At 41.8% G+C, this 23,368-nt stretch overlaps 1 protein-coding gene and 2 pseudogenes across 6 annotated transcripts in view; 1 reads left to right on the top strand and 2 right to left on the bottom strand.

The window, feature by feature from the left end:
* GARNL3 (GTPase activating Rap/RanGAP domain like 3) overlaps window positions 1–23,368 on the top strand; it is a 210,881-nt gene that overhangs the window by 116,085 nt on the left and 71,428 nt on the right. For all 6 annotated transcript variants that reach the window (XM_074973394.1, XM_074973391.1, XM_074973392.1 and 3 more), the window contains 7 exons: window positions 4,363–4,408; window positions 5,225–5,331; window positions 6,700–6,815; window positions 9,944–10,048; window positions 14,325–14,399; window positions 15,131–15,242; window positions 16,226–16,324. In XM_074973394.1, the coding sequence (XP_074829495.1) occupies window positions 4,363–4,408; window positions 5,225–5,331; window positions 6,700–6,815; window positions 9,944–10,048; window positions 14,325–14,399; window positions 15,131–15,242; window positions 16,226–16,324 (660 nt within the window). The remainder of the gene's footprint in view (window positions 1–4,362; window positions 4,409–5,224; window positions 5,332–6,699; window positions 6,816–9,943; window positions 10,049–14,324; window positions 14,400–15,130; window positions 15,243–16,225; window positions 16,325–23,368) is intronic.
* LOC142000003 (NADH-ubiquinone oxidoreductase chain 2-like) lies at window positions 20,554–21,315 on the bottom strand (annotated as a pseudogene).
* Window positions 21,881–22,783, bottom strand: LOC141999860 (NADH-ubiquinone oxidoreductase chain 1-like; annotated as a pseudogene).

The following is a 23,368-nucleotide window of genomic DNA, read 5'->3' as shown; positions in this document are numbered from 1 at the left end:
AACACACTCTTGGGTTTCAACAATATCAAAGTTATAAAGCCATTGGTCCAGACATGCCAAACCTGTGAGAAAAATGCAGAAATTGGGCTTGTTTTTGTCTTAATTGGCTTGTTAGTTGCTTGTTGGCTAGTTTTTGGCTTGTTGCTTATTGTAATTTGTTGCTTCTTTTTTTTAAATTCAGCTTTCTGCAAGCAGGGGCAAGTGGGGAGAGAGTCGGGGTGCACAGCAGGCCCATCACAGTCCCAGACTGCACGCCGGGGGGGACCTAGTCACATAGAGTGTTGTGGTTCTTAGGGATTGGCTTGTTTTGGCCTTGTTTTGAAATGGCATTAGCTTCATTTTTGGCTTATTGTGAAAGTCGGGGTGCTTATTTACCTTGTGAAAGTTGGCAACTGTGCATTGGTCCTGGCAGGGAGCATCCTGCACCAGTCCCTGCTATGTAATGTGGACACTCCCTAATGTGCCAGCTGCCAGTTCTTTTCAGACGATAGGTAGTGGTTGAGCTCCACCTTCTCCATGTAGTGGGATGGAAAGCTAATGTATGGCTTTACTCCCTCACTCTGTTAGCAAAGGTCCTGATGAAACTCAGGAGAGACACCAATTCTAATAGACCCCTTTTAGGACAAGACAGCCAGATTCTTGAGCCTGTTTAGTGCATTACTAATCTCATCAGGTTGAGAGTCTGAATATACTGGATCATATGTGTAGAGCAAGTCTTTACGTCTCAGCGTGGGAATTCCTCTCTGTTGCATGACTCTTGAGAGAAACAGAAATACTTACTTTGTCCAAGCAGGTGTCCCAGGTCATCGTGTGGCTCAGAAATGCTTTTGGGCTGGTGTGAAATCCTACATGGATCCTTTTACATACCCAGTGCAAAAGTCAGTTATCTATCACTTTCCGTTCTATGTTTGGGACACAGACATCTTCCCTCCAAGCCCACTTGGCAGTTGTTCTAGCATTTAAGGTACTGGATGTTAGGCCAGTGTCCACAGTAAGATGGGCCAATGTTTTTGCTCCAATAGTTCATTCACTGAAAAGTGAAATTTTGGTCAACTTTAAACTGTTCACAAATTTGCTAAATCGTTTCAGCTAGAAAAAAATCAGGGTTGATTAATAAAACAGCTAGAGGAGTAGGCAGTACCCACTTTGTAGCTTCTAGCCCCAATGGTTAGGTCATACACCTGGGACGTGGAAGACCCAAGTTCAAGTCCCTACTCTGAAACAGGGATTTAAATCCAGATCTGCCCTCTCCCCAGGTGATTGTCTTCACCACCAGGCTATTTTGGGATGGGTCTTTCTCCATCTCTCCTGCTGAAGCTGTTCCACTCTGTATAAAATATGCGAACAGAATAAGGCAGAAAGAATAGCAAATGTGGCAGGTGACCAGCTTGGCTTAACAGAGAAATCTTCGGTGAGCTGAAACACAAAAGAAGCTTACAAGAAGTGGAGCTTGGACAGATGACTAGAGAGGAGTATAAAAATATTGCTCGAGCATGCAGGGGTGTAATCAGGAAGGCCAAAGCACAATTGGAGTTGCAGCTAGCAAAGGATGTGAAGGGTAACAAGAAGGGTTTCTACAGGTATGTTAGCAACAAGAAGGTTAGGGAAAGCGTGGGATGCTTACAGAATGGGGGAGGCAACCTAGTGACAGATGATGTGGAAAAAGCTGAAGTACTCAATGCTTTTTTTGCCTTGGTGTTCACAGATAAGGTCAGCTCCCTGACTGCTGCATTGGACACCACAGTGTGAGGAGGAAGTGAGCAGCCCTCAGTGGTAAAAGACAGGTTAAGGACTCTTTAAAAAAGCTGGACATGCACAAGTCCATGAGTCCGGATCTAATGCATCTGAGGGTGTTGAGGGAGTTAGCTGATGTGATTGTGAACCGTTGGCCATTATCTTTGAAAACTCGTGGTGATCGGGGGAAGACACGGACGATTGGAAAAAGGCAAATATATAGTTCCCATCTTTAAAAAAGGGAAAAAGGAGAATCTGGGGAACTACAGACCAGGTAGCCTCACGTCAGTCCCTGGAAAAATCATGGAGCAGATCCTCAAGGAATCCATTTTGAAGCACTTGGAGGAGAGGAGGGTGATCAAGAACAGTCAACGTGGATTCATCAAGGGCAAGTCATTCCTGACCAACCTGATTGCCTTCTATGATGAGATAACTAGCTCTGTGGATATGGGGAAAGCGGTGGACGTGATATACCTTGACTTCAGCAAAGCTTTTGATATGGTCTCCAACAATATTCTTGCCAGCAAGTTAAAGTAGTATGGATTGGATGAATGGATTATAAGGTGGCTAGAAAGCTGGCTAGATCGTCTGGCTCAACGGGTAGTGATCAACGACTCAATGTCTAGCTGGCAGCCAGTATCAAGCAGAGTGCCCCAGGGGTCGGTCCTAGGGCCAGTTTTGTTTAACGTCGTCTTTAATGATCTGGATGATGGGATGGATTGCACCCTCAACAAGTTTGCTGATGACACTAAGCTGGGGGGAGAGTTAGATACACTGGAGGGTAGGGATAGGGCCCAGAGTGACCTAGACAAATGAGAGGATTGGGCCAAAAGAAATCTGATGAGGTTCACCAAGGACAAGTGCAGAGTCCTGTACTTAAGACGGAAGAATCCCATGCACGGCTACAGACTAGGGACCGAATGGCTAGGCGGCAGTTCTGCAGAAAAGGACCTAGGGGTTACAGTGGACGAGAAGCTGGATATGAGTCAGCAGTGTGCCCTTGTTGCCAAGACGGCCAATGGCATATTGGGCTGTATTAGTAGGAGCATTGCCAACAGATTGGGGCAAGTGATTATTCCTCGCTATTCGGCACTGGTGAGGCCACATCTGGAGTATTGTTTCCAGTTTTGGACCCCCCATGGCAGAAGGATGTGGACAAATTGGAGGGTCCAGCGAGGACAACAAAAATGGTTAGGGGGCTGGGGCACATGACTTATGTGGAGAGGCTGAGGGAACGGGGCTTATTTAGTCTGCAGAAGAGAAGAGTGAGGGGAGGATTTGATAGCAGCCTTCAGCCACCTGAAGGGGAGTTCCAAAGAGGATGGAGCTAGGCTATTCTCAGTGGTGGCAGATGACAGAACATAGAGCAATAGTCTCAAGTTGCAGTGGGGGAGGTCTAGGTTGGATATTTCATTAGGAGGGTGGTGAAGCACTGGAATGGGTTACCAAGGGAGGTGGTGGAATCTTCATCCTTATAGGTTTTTAGGGCCTAGCTTGACAAAGCCCTGGCTGGGATGATTTAGTTGGGGTTGGTCCTGCTTTGAGCAGAGGGGTTGGACTAAATGACCTCCTGAGGTCTCTTCCAACCATAATCTTCTATGCTTCTATGAATAGTCACTGGGCCACACAAAGAGAGAATGACTCTGTTGCCTGGTGGCTAGGGTACGCACTTGGGAGATGCAACTTTACCGGTGCCAGTAGAAGTCGGCGCCTATGGGTGCAGCCTCCATATTACTGCCACTGCTGGAGCTGTGCCACTGGATAATTACAGGTCCTAATATTTCTAGTGTAGAAAAAGCCCAGAGCCGGATGGCAAAAGGTCCCTAGGTTTTATTAGGAGCACTCTAAAAACTCTTAGAAAGGTTCCTCAGATTTGTGTTTTCCTTGACACTGTTTATAGCTTAGAAGGTCATGTCAAGGATCTGTCAGTGTCAAGGAAATCTGCCACAACAAAATGTCTTTGATCTGTTTCTGTCTGAGATTTGCATCCACATTGAGCTATCTGGCCATTTTTCCGTATGCGCTGTTGCCTAGATTCTTACCAGAGTCATGAATCAAGATTGGTAATAGATCTTGGTGCAGTCATGAGAATTTACATTGCTACCCTACTTGGCCCTCTGCTTAACTGAATTATTCTAGAAGAATTTCTAGAAGTCTGTGTTAAGAAATTTTATTAAACATGTTGAAACATGTTTTTTAATAATCCACTTTGTGGTAACTGTAGACAAGAACAAATTATTTTCAACATCATTAAGCCTAGTCATGACTATCTAAGATTATGCTGAATATGGCTTGTCCTCATGTATACTGACCACAGAGTTGTGGTGACCATCACATTAGCTAGCTCAGTTGTTGAAAATAGTGTTTAAACACAATAAAACTTCTCATTGTAGACAATGACTAAGATATTTGCACTTTTTAAGCCTTGCCATTTTAAACATTCATAAAAGAGAGACCCTACCAGAACAATCAAAGGTGCATAGACTAGAATTATATCAAATGTAATAAAGCAATTAATATATTTCACCATATTTCATCTGCTTTTTCAACAGAATGGGCATTTTCAAAACACAAGTGAACTCCATAGACATGAAAGTAATGGATTAATTTCTTTAACTTGCATGGCAGATATTTTTGCCTTAGTGAGATATAATAAGCAAAATGATAGTTACAGGTAGGTGCTAACTTTAACCAAATCATTCGCTTTGTTAGTTTGATGTTACAGTAGAAGCAGAAGTAAACCATTCTTCATAGTCCACCTATCGAATTCCATGAATTGGGTGTTTTTAAGTGATCATGAAAGTCAGTGGTAAACGGTTCCATGGTGGGGCATAATGTAGTTGAGATCTATGGAATTTTTCCCCACAAATAAGAGTCACTCCTTGTAATACATAGTGTATTCTACTGTGCCTAAGCAGAGACTCTTATGTTCTGATTCAGTAATGTGACTGAGAATATAATCAGGTGAGGAATCCAGTATTATTGTGTTTATTCTGTACCCAATTGAAACTAGGCTTGCAGATAGGAAAATCTCTCTTTTGACTGTGTTACTCCTTATAATACTCTAGTTCTTGGCTCCTTTTATATATGTGCCTAGGGTTTGTGTTGGAAAATGTCTGTAATACACAGTGTTAAAAAAAAAAAAAAGAGGTAATGTATACAGTGGTAGGATTTTGTAATTGACATGTTAAGTTTGTAATTTCATTTTTGTTTGAATAAGGACTAGACTTTACCACTCTTGTTCTCATTGAATAGTGTATCATTCTACAAGAGTCAACTGAATGTAAAGTAACGTACTAGTTAATGGACAGGTGTCAGTATCTGATCGCAGGTGAATATCCTGGGACCATTCATTGAGACTTGCGATTTCTGAAGTGTTGATATGCTGTTTCCCAGTAACAATATATAGTTCTTGTTCCTGCTTAAGAAGCATGTCTGGTACTCTTTATATGTGACTTTCAAACCAAATAAATAGTAATTCTTTCATTAGGCTGAAAATATTTTCAGAAGAAAGTGTACCTCTCTTTGGGCCTCCCCTTCCATCCCCACCTGTGTTCACAGATCACCAGGAATTCAGGGACTTTGTGCTAGTGAAGTGTAAGTCTTTTTGAGGTCAAAGAGACCTTTTTAAACTTTTAGTCTGATACATAAGAATCTGCTCTTCACACTTATTTGGGATATTGTAGATTGTAAATAATTTTTCTGCTGTGCAGTGTTACAGTTTTATATTGAGTCTTTTTTAAACTTAGGCTGTTCTATCCTCAGTGGAATATGAATCCCCTCAAACATTTCTATTTGGTTCTGATAAACACTGAACTCCCATGCAGTTAATGCTTCCTAGGTTACCAGATCTATGAGCATTTCAGAAGTATTTGTCCCATTTTTGATGAATTGTTCATTTTTCAAAAGGTTTCTTCTTAAAGACAAAGAAGAGTGATACTCAGAAACATATTAATCTAATGCCATTTCATATATTTAGCAGTAAAAGGTGCCATATGGCAGCTTTGGAGACTAAAATACTTCATCTACAGAAAATATGCAGCATAGAAAACAGTCAGTATGTTTCAGTGCTGTTATGAATATTTTAGTGCTGTTATGAACCAGTTCTCGAGGAGAGAACTCAATCTTAATGGACTCATTCAAGCCGTGACCTCCTGCTAAGACTCCCAGGAAAGGGGCCACTGAGTACTAATCATGATTTTTGTAATGTAAACATCTGACCAATAGGAATTTGACTGAGAACTCACCAGTTAATTTCATATAAGTTACTAAAGAATACTCGTTGATATTTAAATGGATTAGCAGTGTAGACTCCTAACTCATATACAAGCCAAGAGATTATTGGGCTGTGTGATCAAGATCTATGATTGCTCATTGCCTTTTAAAGCTAGAGGAATGTCTCTAATAGCTTTGATAAAATCTAATTAGAAAATGGCAAATTGCTTAGTTTATTGAAAACCGCTTTATCAATTACAGCAGTATTTGACATTGTTTGGGCCTCAAATTGAACTTAGCAGAGCAATAAGGAACTCTGTGAACTTTTCAATACAATTCTAAAGTATAAGGCAGCTGGACTGACAGCCTGTGACATAGACAGTATGGTGGTACATTTTTTGTCATATGTCGAACTTCAGCACATTTACTGAGATTCAGGAAATGGTTCTTTTTAAATTGACTGTGAAATAGTATCTTTCTGGAGTTTACATAGTTGTTTTTGTGTCTATGAAAAATGATACTAGGTAAATAAAGTTTTTAGATGCTCAAAAGCAAATAGGGTTAAAAAAATCTCTCCATAGTCATGATGATAAAACAGCTAAAACTTTTAGTTCAAAATATGCACAAATGTGAAACAAACCCAAATTAGTAATCTTGCAGTGAATATCCTTACATGAAGACAACTTGGATTCAGTAAAGGACATGAAACCCCTTTAAGTAACACATCCTCCTTTATTCAATATGTTTTAGTAATAAATGGGGAAAAAGCCACCTTGGAAACCCCAACATTTGCTCAGAAACGGCAGCGCACTCTAGACATGCTGATTCGCTCTTTATACCAGGACCTCGTGCCTGATCTACACAAGGTAAATCCAAGACCTGAGTGATCTTTATGCACTTCATTTCCCCCCCAGTGGCATATTGAGTGGCCTATTGCTCAAGAAGATATCCACTCTGGTGAGTAGTGATTTGCATACAGTAAGTTGGATAGCAAAGGGGTGTTCTTCCTCTTTACATTTTAATTGCATGAAAATCAGCAGTAAGTCATAAGAACAGCCATCCTGGATAGCTCACCTGCACAGTCAAGGCCTTCACATTTATTCTTCCTTCAATGATTGGCTGATATGAGAAATGTTGCTACAGCAAGTCACTGAATGTGGATGGTGCTTTATCTCTTCTCCTCACTAGGACTTAAGACAAATTGAGACAAGTCAACCCTTACTCTTAATCAGTAGGGGGTCACAGGGGCACTTTTAGATGCAAGATCAGCAATAGATTGGACACCATGAGTCATCTTCTATTGGTGTCCAGACTCAAGCAAAGATATCAGTGAATGTCTTAATCTCTTTGGTCATATGGCTACTTGCACTTATGTGACACCACATGTCAGATTGCATCTTCATCCTCTCCAAGTCTGTCTGAAGTCGATCTACCAGCCAAACAGACACATGACTCCGTGAGTTCTTGTTCCCAGAGCAGCCGATTGACCCGCTGGCTCTACTTAAGCCATCAGCAGGAACAGGAAGCTATCCAAATAACTGGGATCCACCCTGCTCTGGACTGTGTGCCTCGTGCTTCCAGCTCCAGCTTCTCCGGCTTGACTTCCTGGCATCCCAACCCCTCTTGACTTGTGGCATCTGAATTGTGGTTCTGATCTCAAGCTTGTCTCCTGCTTCTGATCTCCTGGTATCTTGATCCAGCTGATACTCAACTCCTGTTTTTTGACTGTGGACTCCAGCTCTGACCACCAGGTCTGGCTGCCAACGATTCAGCTGTGACACTCAGGGCTATTCATCTACCTCTGATTCAGGATACCAGTGTCCAAGTTTTGACACTGCATAAACAGGCAAGGAGGAGCAAGATCATCTCTCCCCATGCCTACAGGAATTCTACTGGAATCGTGTGTTTTTAGCATCACATCAATCTCATAGCCCTACACTCACCTGGGGTTCAAAACAATTTAGGTGACAACTCAGTAGAAAATGGTCCCTCAAGTGTTCAGTCCTTCAGATAAAAATTCAGAAGTGGGGTCATCCCTCCACATATCTGTTCATGACCACTTTAAACAACAAACGTCGCACATTTTGATCCAGAGGAGAAATGAGTCCAGGTGCCCTCTTAGATGCATTAGCTGGGACAGGAATCTGATGCATGCTTTTCCCTGGTCACTCTAACTACTAGGGTCCTCAGGAATGTAATACAGGACAGGGTCAAGTTATGCTAACAGCCCAAGTGTGGGGGGTGTCAGTTTTAGTATTCAGAGATGGCACACTTATCAGTTCAAGTTACTGATCAGTCTGGACATCGTAATGCAGAACCAAAGACTGGTTCTACACCCAGACTTGGCCCTGGTCTTCACTAGGTGGGGGGTTGACCTAAGATACGCGGCTTTAGCTACACGAATAGCGTAGCTGAAGTCGGCATATCTTAGGTCGACTTACCTGGCCGTGAGGATGGCAGCGAGTCGACCGCTGCCACTCCTCTGTCAACTCTGCTTCAGCCTCTTGCGAGCTGGAGTTCCGGAGTCAAGGGGGAGTGCGTTCGGGGATTGATTTATCGTTTCTAGCTGAGATGCGATAAATCGATCCCCGATAGATCAGTCACTACCCACCGATCCGGTGGGTAGTGAAGACCTGCCCTTAGTGTCTCTACATCTTACAATTTGGATGTTTAGTAGGCTGATCTTGGAGGATAGACTTTCCTCTGCAGAGGTACAGGATCATAGAAATATAGAATATTAAGGTTGGAAGAGACCTCAGGAGGTCATCTAGTCCAATCCCCTGCTCAAAGCAAGACTAACCCCAACTAAATCATCCCAGCCAGGGCTTTGTCATTCTTATATTCTCATTCAGAGCTGAAAACCTTTAACAAGGCATACTTATGGGGCCAAGTGGAAACAGTTTTCAATACGGGCGTCTCATGATAATTTTACACTTTGGAGGGGTCTGTACCTGTTATTGAGGTAATCTGTTATCATTAAAGCATTCAAATGTCTTGACTAGATCTAGTGAAGTTCACTTAGCACTGATATCTGCCTATTATCCCCCAGTTCAAGAACACGCAATTTTCCCCCAGGATTTTATTCCTACTGTAACTAGTTTTTTGAAGGGGTTAAAGCCTTTTTTTCCATCCGTTAAGTATTTAAACACAGCCTTCCTGATGCAGCCTCCATTTGAACCTGTCATTCTGTTCTTTGTATCATTTGGCTATTAATATGTCAGTCTTGGTGGCTACTACCTCGGTTCGCAGAATGAGCAAAATCCAAACACTGATGGTAGGACCGTCTTATACCACCTTTTGTGAGGACCATCTTATACGACCTTTAGTTACTCTTCATCCTCATTCCAATTTTTTGCCTAAAATAGTGTCAGACTTTAATTTAAATCAGTTCATTCACTTGCCAGTGTTCTTTCTAAGACCTCACTCATCCACTGCAAAGACTAAACACTTTGGAAGCTTTTAAAAGCTATCTTATATTACTTCAATAGGACAAAAACATTCCACAAACCTTCAAGACTATCTATATCTTTTTGTAATAAGTCCAGAGGATATGCTGTTTCAACACAGAGACTCTCAAAATGGGTGTCAGACAGCATTAGAATTTCTAAAGAACTGAGTAAGTTAACTTCTCTGTCTCATATCAAAGCACATTCTGCCTTACACCAGGCCCCATATACTAGGCTTCAAGTCTCAGGCTCTCTCTTTCTACTGCATATGTCATCGTTGATATACTGGATAGCACTGTGATACATGTGAAGAGTATTGCAGCTGCTCCACAACCTTGTAAATCAAAAGGCTAAAGCATGCATTCTTAGATTCATCAGTAGGAGCGAATTTTAAGGGAGGGTGGTTATTTTTTGGTTAGTAATCTAAACTTGAACTGAGGTCACAGGAAAATGCTGAAAGAATACAGCGGAGTCAAGTAATGTCAGATGAAATTTTTAAAAAATTGAAAAAGTTTGGGTCAGTAAGACTTTTTTTTTTTTTTTTAAAGAACATGCTTAATAGGAGGTCCTTCAGTGACGTGTTACCAGAATCCCCTAGATCAGCACGGAAGAAAGAGGAGGCCCGTCAAGCAGAATTTGTCCGACTTGGTCAGGTAGGTTTTATATAGAAAGTATTGGTCAAATTAATCACTCCGCTGGGATGTGTGGAGTAAGATCAGGGATGTGTGGCCCAAAACAGGCTTGTGAAATTCCAACTGGTTCTAGCTTATCTGAGGCAGAATGATATAACCAAATCAAGGTGCTGACTGCATTTACTGTTGTTAATTTAGTCATGAATCTCATTAAATATATTAGGAGCACTTTCAGGAACAAACCTGTCAGCAGAAAGGGGGAGATGTATTTAATCTGTATTATGGTAATACAGCATTTAACACTTATCTGAAACATCCCCTTTATTTAGTAAAATGACATTATATTATGGGAAATATTTAGAAAAATGGTGATGGTAGCTCAAAGCAATTTACTGATTTTGTTTTAATTTTTTAAAGTAAATTGATGTACAGTGTAGTGAAGACAACAAATGCTGGGACAGAAAATTACACTAGCAATAGGTTAATAAGTAGGCAATAATATAAATGATGGAAGTACAGTTAAATAGGGAATTGAGCAGAATTACATTCACAGAAAGGATAATGATCAGAGGATGAGTTATTAAGGAAGCGATTTAAGTAAAAAAGATAAATAACTTTGAGATGCCACTGTGGACTTGTTTCTGGAGAAAGAGTGAATCAAGGCATATGTGGAACTAGAAGGAAGCAAAGATATAAATAAGTCCAAAATATGACAGGCAGCCCTTTTTTGGTCTGGAAATAATTGGCTTAGATCCTTGGCTTCAGTTGAGGTTCAAAGTTCTCAATAGTGCAGCTCAGGCAGAGTAGTGCAAAGATGTATAGGTATTGTGAATTTGGACATCTCTCAAAATAAATTAGCTACTTGCAATGCTTGCTAAGAATTAGTTTTCCTCTCAGTCTTTAAAAGGAAGTTAAGAACATAAGAATAGCCTTACTGGGTTAGACCAAAGGTCCATCTAGTCCAGTATCCTGTCTTCCGACAATGCCAGGTGCTCCAGAGAGAATGAACAGAACAGGTAATCATCAAGTGAGCCATCCCCGTCACCCATTCCCAGCTTCTGGCAAACAGAGGCTAGGGACACCATCCCTGCCCAACCTGGCTAATACCTAGGGCCCTACCAAATTCATGGCCATGAAAAACACGCCACGGACTGTGAAATCTGGTCTTTTGTGTGCTTTTACCTTATACTATACAGATTTCGCAGGGGAGACCAGCGTTTCTCAAATTGGGTGTCCTGACCCAAAAGGGAGTTGCAGGGGGGTCACAGGGTTATTTGAGGGGCGTCCCAGTATCGCCACCCTTACTTCTTTGTTGCCTTGAGAGCTATGTGGCTGGAGAACAGCAGCTGTTGGCTGGGCACCCAACTCTGAAGGGAGTGCCCTGCCAGCAGTAGCACAGAAGTAAGGGTCTCAATACCATACCATGCCACCCTTACTTTTGCACAGCTGCCTTCAGAGCTGGGCAGCCAGACAGTGGCGGCTACTGACTGAGGGCCCAGCAATACCATACCATGACGTCCTTACTTCTGTGCTGCTGCTGGTGGCGGCTCTCCCTTCAGAGCTGAGGTCCCAGACAGCAGCTGCCACTCTCCAGCTGCTCAGCTCTGAAGGCAGCGCTGACACCAGCAGCGCAGAAGTAAGGGTAGAAGTACCGCAACCCCCCCTACAATAACCTTGCAACCCCCCCAACTCCATTTTTTTGAGTTAGGACCCCTACAGTTACAGATTTAAATAACTGAAATAATGAAATTTGCAATTTTTAAAATCCTATAACTGTGAAATTGACCAAAATGGACCCTGAATTTGGTAGGGCCCTAATAGTCATTGATGGACCTATCGTTATTTAGTTCTTTTTTGAACCCTGTTATAGTCTTGGCCTTCCCAATATCCTCTGGCAAAGAGTTCCAGAGACTGACTGTGCGTGGTATGAAAAAATATTTCCTTTTGTTTGTTTTAAACCTGCTGCCTATTAATTGCATTTGATGACCCCTAGTTCTTGCATTATGAGAAGGAGTAAATAATACTTTATTTACTTTCTCCACACCAGTCATGATTTTATAGACCTCAATTATATCCCCCCTTAGTTGTCTCTTTTCCAAGCTGAAAAGTCCCAGTCTTATAATCTCTTCTCATACGGAAGCTGTTCCATACCCCTAATCAATTTGTTGCCCTTTTCAGAATCTTTTCCAATTCCAATATATCTTTTTTGAGATGGGGCAACCACATCTGCACGCAGTATTCAAGATGTGGGCGTACCATGGATTTATATAGAGGCAGTATGATATTTTCTGTCTTACTATCTATCCCTTTCTTAATGATTCCCAACATTCTGTTTGCCTTTTTGACTGCCACTGCACATTGAGTGGATATTTTCAGAGAACTATGCACAATGACTCCAAGATCTCTTTCTGGAGTGGTAACAGCTAATTTAGACTGTCATTTTATATGTGGAGTTGGGATTATGTTTTCCAGTGTGCATTACTTTGCATTTATCAACATTGAATTTCATCTGCCATTTTGTTGCCCAGTCACCCAGTTTTGTGAGATCCTTTTGTAGCTCTTCGCACTTTGCCTGGCACTTAACTGTCTTGAGTAGTTTTATATCATCTGCAAATTTTGCCACCTCACTCTTTACCCCTTTTTCCAGATAATTTATGAATATGTTGAATCAGACTGGTCCCAGTACAGACCCCTGGGGGACACCACTATTTACCTCTCTCCATTCTGAAAACTGACCATTTATTCCTACCCTTTGTTTCCTATCTTTTAACCAGATACCAATCCATGAGAGGACCTTCCCTCTTATTCCCTGACAGCTTACTTTGCTTAAGAGCCTTTGGTGAGGGACCCTGTCAAAGGCTTTCTGAAAATCTAAGTACACTCTATCCACTGGATCACCCTTGTCCACATGCTTGTTGGCCCCCTCAAAGAATTCTAGTAGATTGCTGAGGCATGATTTTCCTCTACAAAAACCATGTTGACTCTTCGCCAACAAATTGTGTTCATCTATGTGTCTGACAGTTTTGTTCTTTAGTAGAGTTTCAACCAGTTTGTCTGGTACTGAAGTCTGGCTTACCGGCCTATAATTGCTGGGGTCACCTCTGGACCCCTTTTTAAAAATTGGCATCACATTAGCTATCCTCCAGTCATTTGGTACAGAAGCTGATTTAAATGATAGGTTACAGACTACAGTTAGCAGTTCTGCAATTTCACATTTGAGTTCCTTCAGAACCCTTGGGTGAATACCATCTGGTCCTGGTGACTTATTACTGTTTAGTTTATCAAGTTGTTGCAAAACATCCTCTAATGACACCTCAATCTGGGACAGTTTCTCAGATTTGTCACCTAAAAAGAATGGCTCAGGTTTGGGAATCTCCCTCACATCCTCAGCCATGAAGACCGATGCAAATAATTCATTTAGTTTCTCAGCAATGGCCTTATCATCCTTAGTGCTCCTTTAGCATCTCGATCGTCCAGTTGCCCAACTGGTTGTTTAGCAGGCTTCCTGCTTCTGATGTAGAAATTATTGCATAAAGAGGAATTTGCTTTCTTCTTTGTGTGCATTATTCAATCACTGTTGGTTCCATGTGACTATATGGTACTGAAACACTGGATTTTGATCTGGTTGTGGAGCTCTTCTCGTCAATGACAATATGGAAGATAAACTAATTCAGATTCTCCTTTTGTCTTCTCACTGCTACTTTGTGCAACATTGGTATTGTGTTCTGTACTATGAGCTAAGTATTTTTCAAAATCAGCATGCTTCTGTTGACCTGCATCTGGAAAGGTTTGTAAAGCTGTTCATGATAAATTTTGTTTATATCATTCCACAAGAATGTGCGAATAGTGCCACTTAATATCTTGAAATGCACTTTTTAAAATGTGACATTAACTATATAGGGCCAGATTCTCAGCTGGTGTAAAGGGTGTAGTTAGCTCATGGACTTAATTTGTGGGTGTGAGGACTTGTTATTATTTAAGGTGTTCTCCCTTAATATATTTGCTATGTTAAGTTTTGTTTTTACCAACAGCAGATATATATTGTCTGATATCATATAATTTTTCAGCATCTTATTGAACATTATTCTTTGCTCAAAACACATGGAATGGCTGGTTTTCTTATAAAGAAATTATGTAATGTGGCGCACAAATTCAGAGCTGGATCTATTGTAATTATAGTCTGAAATTGCTTCCCTCCCTTCCCCAATCGTCAGTCTCCATATCTTTAGTATTTATTTATCCATTTGGTGTTACCAATTAAGAACACATTTTAAATGAAATATCTGTCTTTTTTAAGGCACTGAAACTGAAAACCATTGTGAGAGGAGATGCCCTAACTAGTTCAGCAACCACAAGCCTCTATAAAAAGGAGGTGAGTGGACATTTATACATGATAATGTGCAAAGTTGCTCAAAATCTTGGCATTCCAGGTCCTACTGTGTATGGGACTACACTCAAAATCTTATGATGCATATATGTAATTTGATTCAATAACAGAAGAGAAAACCTTGACATTGATCCATGTATCAGTGCATAATATCAAAATGGCTCTGCAGGCAAGGCCCAGTAAATGGATGGGTATGGAAACTATCTCTGAACTTAAAGCTGGTTTCAGCAGTCCCACTGTTGTTTGAGTGGAGTAGTAAATGAAAATGCCAGTTGTTTTTCGTGTACATTTATGTGATACTTGTAACTTTTGCTTCATGCACATAAAATTAAATTGCATTGTTGTTCCTAATAAAGGACCAGATTTTTTCTGGCCATAGGGTGGGTGTGCAGGAGTGGAATGTGCAAGGAGCACCTCTGTGCACTCTTCCTGCACCTGCAAGATGTGACCTTTTCCCGTAGGGAGATTCAGTGCCCCAGTTTCACAAATGTAGCTTATATTTATTAACGTCCCAAACTAACTGAGAGAGAGAATTTTTGCCTCCCCCAGCAAACAGACCAAAGTCTGATATTTTTAACTCCAAAAGTGCAGCTCTGAGCATTCTGTCCTGCCAAAGATGTCCAGGTGTTACTTTTCAGCCATTGTACTTGAAATTTTCTGTTGATAAACTTTGTATTTCCTAGTGTATTTACCATACACTGTTTGTTGTTTCACAGCCGTGGGAGTCCCAATGTTTCTGCAGTAATTTTCCTCATGAAGTTGTTTGTGCGGATTCTTGGGGCCAGTCCTTGCTAGTTTCTACAGATGTTGGTGTCCTGCTAATAGATGGTTAGTGGATGATCCAGCATTTGTCTACAGGTCAATATTTACGTACCTGACAGTTTCAATCAGTGGTGCCTATGAGGATGTTAGCAGCTCTTCACTACTTAAGATAGTTAAAAGTCCACATCTATTACTATATATCCTTACTATCAGGACTTTTATAACTTAACTGCAAAAATTTGCTCTGCACTAAAACTAGGCAAATCAGATCATCTTGGGGACCCTGTTTTAATGCAGACTTCTGAATATTTTGTTGGTTTCAGATGCTGTTTTTTTGACTGTCTGAGAGGACTTTTTATTAAGCCAAATCCAAGCTCAAGGATTGTCCATGCAGCCTGCTTGTACTTCACAGTCCTTGATGCTTCCACTGAGCCTGAGGCCAAAGGTGGCTGTGTACCATTTATGTACTCATCCAAGCCTGTTTCCTCCCTAGCACTGATTTTATGACTCTAACGCCTCTTCCTCAGAATGCCATATATGGCAGTCATGATTTTGAGGAATGATATTAGGGGTAGTTGGTTCTCAGTAATTCTTCTCAAACTTCCCAAAAACTGTTCCTTTTAGGCTCTGTTCTTGCTATTTGATTCACATCAGTGGTAACTCCTCCTAAGAAAAACAACAAGGAGTCCAGTGGCACCTTAAAGACTAACAGATGTATTTGGGCATAAGCTTTCATGGGTAAAAAACCCTCTTCTTCAGATGCATGCACCCACGAAAGCTTATGCCTAAATATATCTCTTAGTCTTTAAGGTGCTACCGGACTCCTTGTTGTTGTTGTGGATACATACTAACACGGCTACCCCCTGATCCTTCTAAGAAGGAACTACCATCTTTGGTACTGTATATAAAGTGGCAGTATGCCAGATGCCTCATTTTCACAGAAAAAAACACATGTTTTTGTTACAAGAAACAAGATGCTTTAAAATCACTTGTCAGCAAATTGTAGTGTCAAAAATGTGTTCTAATTGGGGGTCATGTTTCCTTTCCAGATGGCCAGTTATCAGTGCAAGTATTTGATAAAACTCTCCAGGTGAAACAGATGCATGTGCTGGAAGCTTTGGACCTTTTGATTACCAGAGCAGACAAAGGTAGGATTCTTTACCTCTTGGTTCCAATATGAATGTGGCTGGCACACTATTACTTTACTCATAGCTCAGTAGAAGGTGACAATTTATGCACTTGGCCTTTCAGAATGCGATTTCATTTTGTCAGTAATTCTCTTTTAAAGAGTTTTTTTCCATTTATACTGTATTTATTCCCTAGTCTCTCACCTTCAGCTGCCTTCTTGCATTCCTACCCAGATGAATTTCTTTGACTATTTCTGATCCAGTGGTACGTGAACAAGTTTACTAGTCAGTACTGGTGGAAGACAATGTCCCAATAACTGAAGTTATGAGACACTGGCACTGCACTTACCCATCACTTTGTTCCCACTTATCATTGGAGCTTCCAGCAGTATGAATATGCAATACCAGGTCTATCATACAACAGAAGCTGCTTTTCCTTTGATGGGGAAATCCTCTTAGTCTTAAGTAATTCCTGCTTGTTGCTGGTATTGTAACTTTTTGGACCAAATCCTGCTTACCTTATTCATGCAAGTAATCCTACTAACTTTAATAAGCAGGAGTCCCCACCCTAGTTTACAGGCCTGAAGACTTATTAGAATTGCCCTCCATTACAATTGCAATGGTCAGGAACTCAACCATTGCACAAGTGAACTCAAGAGTTGGAATGTCTCGGTTTCTGTAGTTCTAATATCTGCCAAACTGCAAAGTTAAAATATTTTCTGTAGAATTAAATAAATATTAAAGTGGGAACAACTTCTTGGCAGTAGCTTATCTACAACTCATTTTGATTAAACTCAGCTCCAGTATGAAATTTATACATTTACTTAGGTTCTGTCAATTATCAGAAGAAAGTTTGTAGTAACAGTGGCTTTTAATCTCGTGACAAAATTCTTACCATGCTTTTCACTCCATAAATTTATAATAAATAAATATTAAGTGGATTTGATATAGACAGTGGAGAATGTTTCATACTAGAAGTGATTCTCTGATTGTATTATACTATACCCTAATGAAAGAAATATAAAGTTACCAACAGACACTATAGTTCAAAGACATAAGAGAGCCACAGTTGCCTCTTTAATATTGCATTTCCATATTGTGAAAGTACATAAAGAGGTGCAACACCAGCTAGGACTTAACAGAGGTAAATCTCTAGTAATGCTCTGTCATATACATTTAGGAATATTAGAGGCATATTTTTGTGAATGAATTTTGAATGTTAATCTTTCTTTGATATAACTTTAGGACATTGTAAATTGACCTAGGTTTTGTTCCAGGTTGCCCTGGTCTCTGTTATTGTGGACTTCATTTCGATTGTTCAGGAAGGACAGGCAGGGCAGAAAAGGTGGGGGAGTAGCACTGTATGTAAGGGAGCAGTATGACTGCTCAGAGCTCCAGTATGAAACTGCAGAAAAACCTGAGTGTCTCTGGATTAAGTTTAGAAGCGTGAGCAACAAGGGTGATGTAGTGGTGGGAGTCTGCTATAGACACCGGACCAGGGGGGTGAGGTGGATGAGGCTTTCTTCCGGCAACTCGCAGAAGCTACTAGATCACATGCCCTGGTTCTCATGGGCGACTTTAATCTTCCTGATATCTGCTGGGAGAGCACTACAGCGGTGCATAGACAATCCAGGAAGTTCTTGGAAAATATAGGGGACAATTTCCTGGTGCAAGTGCTAGAGGAGCCAACTGGGGGGGAGCTTTTCTTGACCTGCTGCTCACAAACCGGGAAGAATTAGTGGGGGAAGCAAAAGTGGATGGGAATCTGGGAGGCAGTGACCATGAGTTGGTTGAGTTCAGGATCCTGACACAGGGAAGAAAGGTAAGCAGCAGAATACAGACCCTGGACTTCAGGAAAGCAGACTTCGACTCCCTCAGGGAACTGATGGGTAGGATCCCCCTGGGGGAATAACATGAAGGGGAAAGGAGTCCAGGAGAGCTGGCTGTATTTCAAGGAATCCCTATTGAGGTTACAGGGACAAACCATCCCGATGTGTCGAAAGAATAGTAAACATGGCAGCGACCAGCTTGGCTTAACAGTGAAATCCTTGCGGATCTTAAACATAAAAAAGAAGCTTACAAGAAGTGGAAGATTGGACAAATAACCAGGGAAGAGTATAGAAATATTGCTCGGGCATGTAGGAATGAAATCAGGAGGGCCAAATCACACCTGCAGCGGCAGCTAGCAAGAGACGTTAAGAGTAACAAGAAGGGTTTCTTCAGGTATGTTGGAAACAAGAAGAAAGCCAAGGAAAGTGTGGGCCCCTTACTGAATGAGGGAGGCAACCTAGTGAATGAGGATGTGGAAAAAGCTAATGTACTCAATGCTTTTTTTGCCTCTGTCTTCACGAACAAGGTCAGCTCCCAGACTGCTGCGCTGGGCATCACAGCATGGGGAGTAGGTGGCCAGCCCTCCGTGGAGAAAGAGGTGGTTAGGGACTATTTAGAAAAGCTGGACGTGCACAAGTCCATGGGGCCGGACGCGTTGCATCCGAGAGTGCTAAAGGAATTGGCGGCTGTGATTGCAGAGCCATTGGCCATTATCTTTGAAAACTCGTGGGGAACGGGGGAAGTCCCGGATGACTGGAAAAAGGCTAATGTAGTGCCAATCTTTAGAAAAGGGAAGGAGGAGGATCCTGGGAACTACAGGCCAGTCAGCCTCACCTCAGTCCCCGGAAAAATCATGGAGCAGGTCCTCAAGGAATCTATCCTGAAGCACTTACATGAGAGGAAAGTGATCAGGAACAGTCAGCATGGATTCACCAAGGGAAGGTCATGCCTGACTAATCTAATTGCCTTCTATGATGAGATTACTGGTTCTGTGGATGAAGGGAAAGCAGTGGATGTATTGTTTCTTGACTTTAGCAAAGCTTTTGACACGGTCTCCCACAGTATTCTTGTCAGCAACTTAAAGAAGTATGGGCTGGATGAATGCACTATAAGGTGGGTAGAAAGTTGGCTAGATTGTCGGGCTCAACGGGTAGTGATCAATGGCTCCATGTCTAGTTGGCAGCCGGTATCAAGCGGAGTGCCCCAAAGGTCGGTCCTGGGGCCGGTTTCATTCAATATCTCCATAAATGATCTGGAGGATGGTGTGGATTGCACTCTCAGCAAATTTGCAGATGATACTAAACTAGGAGGAGTGGTAGATACGCTGCAGGGCAGAGATAGGATACAGAGGGACCTAGACAAATTGGAGGATTGGGCCAAAAGAAATCTGATGAGGTTCAACAAGGATAAGTGCAGGGTCCTGCACTTAGGACGGAAGAACCCAATGCACCGCTACAGACTAGGGACCGAATGGCTAGGCAGCAGTTCTGCGGAAAAGGATCTAGGGGTGACAGTGGACGAGAAGCTGGATATGAGTCAACAGTGTGCCCTTGTTGCCAAGAAGGCCAATGGCATTTTGGGATGTATAAGTAGGGGCATAGCCAGCCGATCGAGGGACGTGATTGTTCCCCTCTATTCGACATCGGTGAGGCCTCATCTGGAGTACTGTGTCCAGTTTTGGGACCCGCACTATAAGAAGGATGTGGATAAATTGGAGAGAGTCCAGCGAAGGGCAACAAAAATGATTAGGGATCTGGAACACATGACTTATGAGGAGAGGCTGAGGGAACTGGGATTGTTTAGTCTGCAGAAGAGAAGAATGAGGGGGGATTTGATAGCTGCTTTCAACTACCTGAGAGGTGGTTCCAGAGAGGATGATTCTAGACTATTCTCAGTGGTAGAAGAGGACAGGACAAGGAGTAATGGTCTCAAGTTGCAGTGGGGGAGGTTTCGGTTGGATATTAGGAAAAACTTTTTCACTAGGAGGGTGGTGAAACACTGGAATGCGTTACCTAGGGAGGTGGTAGAATCTCCTTCCTTAGAAGTTTTTAAGGTCAGGCTTGACAAAGCCCTGGCTGGGATGATTTAATTGGGGATTGGTCCTGCTTTGAGCAGGGGGTTGGACTAGATGACCTCCTGAGGTCCCTTCCAACCCTGATATTCTATGATTCTATGATTAGCATTCTGCTCTGTTGAAAAAAGAGTCCTTGAGGACAAGAAGAAATCTTTATTTTTAAATTTATAGGTAGCCGTTGTCTTTGTTGCCATGAAATTGACACATACATCTTCCTATTAAAGTAGCAGTACAGAAAAGTCTACTCCACACTAGCCAACATTTGAAAAAATCTTAGTTTCTAGAGGATAGTTAATAGGGTGGGTATGATGGGAAGAAGAGTGGTGGAGAGTGTGGTTATTGGGGCTAGATAAAGTTTTTGGTTAGTTTTGTGGCATCAGTTAGTTGAATTTGGTGGTAGTGTGATGGTTGCATAGTATGAGATGCGTAAGTAAAAGAATAAGCCAAGGAGTGAGAGTAGAGCCATCAGGATGGCAATAATGATTGTGTTCATTGGTTAATTCTTGTAGGATTAGTCATTTTGGTATGAATCCTGCTAATGGGGGTAGGCCTTCTAATGATATAAGAGTAAGTATTATCAGGGTGCTTAGGTTTGGAAGTTTTGTTCATGATGTTATGAAGGATATTTTGTTGTTTCTAGAGGTTTAATTATTAGGAATGTTGTTGAGGTTATGATAATGTATGGGTAGAATGTGAGTAATATAAGTTTAGTGAGGATTGTGGATATTCATCCTAGGTGGGCAATGGAGGAAAATGCTATGATTTTTCATAGTTGAGTTTGGTTTAATCCGCCTCATCCGCCAATTAGGGTGGATGTTAGCCCTAGTGTTTAACAGGAGGGGTGTGCGTAGGGATTGGGCAGTTATTACTAGTAGGGATAATGGGGCTAGTTTTTGTATTAAGAAGTATTTGGTGGCAGCTTCAATTGCTCATGGATGGTGTTGCTGGGCAATTGGTGGAATGACTGCTAATCATCCATTTCTAGTCCAGTTCATGCTAGAATTCAGTGGTTGCTGGAGATTGTAAGTAGGTGTCCTATAGTTAGGCTTGAAGTAATAATTATGCTTGCTTGTGGATTCACTAGTAGGGGAAGGATTTTAACCAGCATTTTCGGGCTATGAGCCCAAGAGCTTAGTTATCAGACTTTACTATGATATGGTATAATGGAAGTATGGGGAGTTTTGATCTCTGTAGTATAGGTTCGAATCCTATTTTTCTAAGAAACGAGAGGATTTTAGCCTCTATTATTCACCCTAGCAAGGTGATCCTTTAATTTCAGGTACGTGTTCTGTGGTATGGGTGGGAGTCCTGAGAAGCAGGGGTTCTCAATCTTTTTCTTTCTGAAGCCCCCTACAACATGTTATAAAAATTTCACGGCCCACCTGTGCCACAGTAACTGGTTTTCTGCATATAAAAGCCTGGACCGGCATTAGGGGGTAGCAAGCAGGACAACTGCCTGGGACCCCATGCCACAGGGGCCCCTGTGAAGCTACATTGCTCAGACTTCAGCTTCAGCCCCAGGTGGCAGGGCATTGGCTTTCTACCCTGGGCTCCAGAGAATCTAATGCTGGCCAGCTTGTCAGCCCCTCTGAAACCTGCTTTCGGCCCCCCAGGGGGCCCCGGACCCCTGGTTGAGAACCACTGCTGAGAAGGCAATTGCTATTGCTTGGTGCTTAGGTGATTGGGAAGAATTTTTTTCATAGGAGGTGCATTTTCATAGGCGGTGTATCGAAATCATGGGTATGAGGCTCGGATTCATAGGAATTCTGCTAAAAGCAGTATGACTTTTGATGTTAATGAGAGGGAGAATAATTAAGGTGTGTTGTTAAGGGAGGCTGGGTTGAGGAATAGGATAGCAGTAAGGGTATTTATTATTAGGATGTTGTCTGATTCTGCTAGAAAGAATAGGGTGAATGGACCGGTGGCATATTGAACATTGTATCCTGATACTAATTCGGATTCTCCCTCAGTGAGGTCGAATGGTGCTCGATTAGCTTCTGCTCGTGTGGAGGTGTTTCATGTTGTTGTTAGTGGTCAGGAGAAGATAAGGTATATTGGTTCTTGTGTGGTTATAATGTTTGTATATTAAATGCTCCTGAAAATAGGATTAGAGAAAGTAGGATAATTCCCAGGGTTACTTTGTATGAGATGGTTTGGGCTACTTCTCTTTGAGCTCCTATTAGGGCATATATGAAGTTTGAGGCCCACTCTGATCAGAGGGTGGAGTAGACTATGAAGCTGGAGGGGGAAATTAGGAATAGGAGGCCTAAATTAAGGTCGGCTAGTGGGAAAGGTAGTGGTAGTGGGAGTCAAATTGATAGGGCTAGTAAAAGGGCTAGGATTGGGGCCAGGGTGAACAGTGCAAAGGATGATCTTAATGGATAGATTGGCTCTTTAATAAATAGTTTTATGCCATCTGCTACTGGTTGTAGTAGTCCATATGGGCCTACGATGTTAGGGTCTTTTCGTAGTTGTATATATCCTAGAATTTTTCCTTCAATTAGGGCGAAGAAAACTACAGTGATTGGGATTATATATATGAGTGGGGATTTTAAACTAGAGAGTAGCATTTTCATAGTTGGAGAGGGGCGTTGAACCACTAAGTAAAAGGTTTACGCCTTTTGCATTGATCCCTGGCTCTGCCACCCGAACTTGGCCCTTTTTGGGGGGCTTGGTTATTTGTTCTTATTATTAAAGTTGATTTCACTAATAAGGGAAGGCTTGTTTTGAGATATAGGCCTTGCCTTTTTGGTCCTTTTGTACTAGAAAAGGCTCAGTTATAGATAGAAACTGACCTGGATTACTCCGGTCTGAACTCAGATCATGTAGGACTGTTGATCATTGAACAAATGAACCCTTGATAGCGGCTGCACCATCGGGATGTGCTGATCCAACATTGAGGTCATAAACCCCATCGTCTGTAGGGACTCTAGGAGGGGAGTGCGCTGTTATCCCTGGGGTAGCTTGGTTCGGTGATCAAATATATTGGATCATTTTGCCATAGGCACTTAGAGTTGTAGGTCTAGGTATAGAAATATGTTCTTTTTTCAGAGGTTTTGTTTTACTCCGAGGTCATCCAACCAAAAATAGGGATCAAATACTAATTGGTTAGAAGTCCGGAGAGGGGGTGTTAGTTATAGTTGATCTGTATTTGAAGTTCC

Source organism: Natator depressus, chromosome 16 (assembly GCF_965152275.1).
Source record: "Natator depressus isolate rNatDep1 chromosome 16, rNatDep2.hap1, whole genome shotgun sequence".
In the NCBI taxonomy this organism is placed as follows: Eukaryota; Metazoa; Chordata; order Testudines; family Cheloniidae; genus Natator; species Natator depressus.
This window is presented reverse-complemented; position numbering and strand designations above follow the sequence as displayed.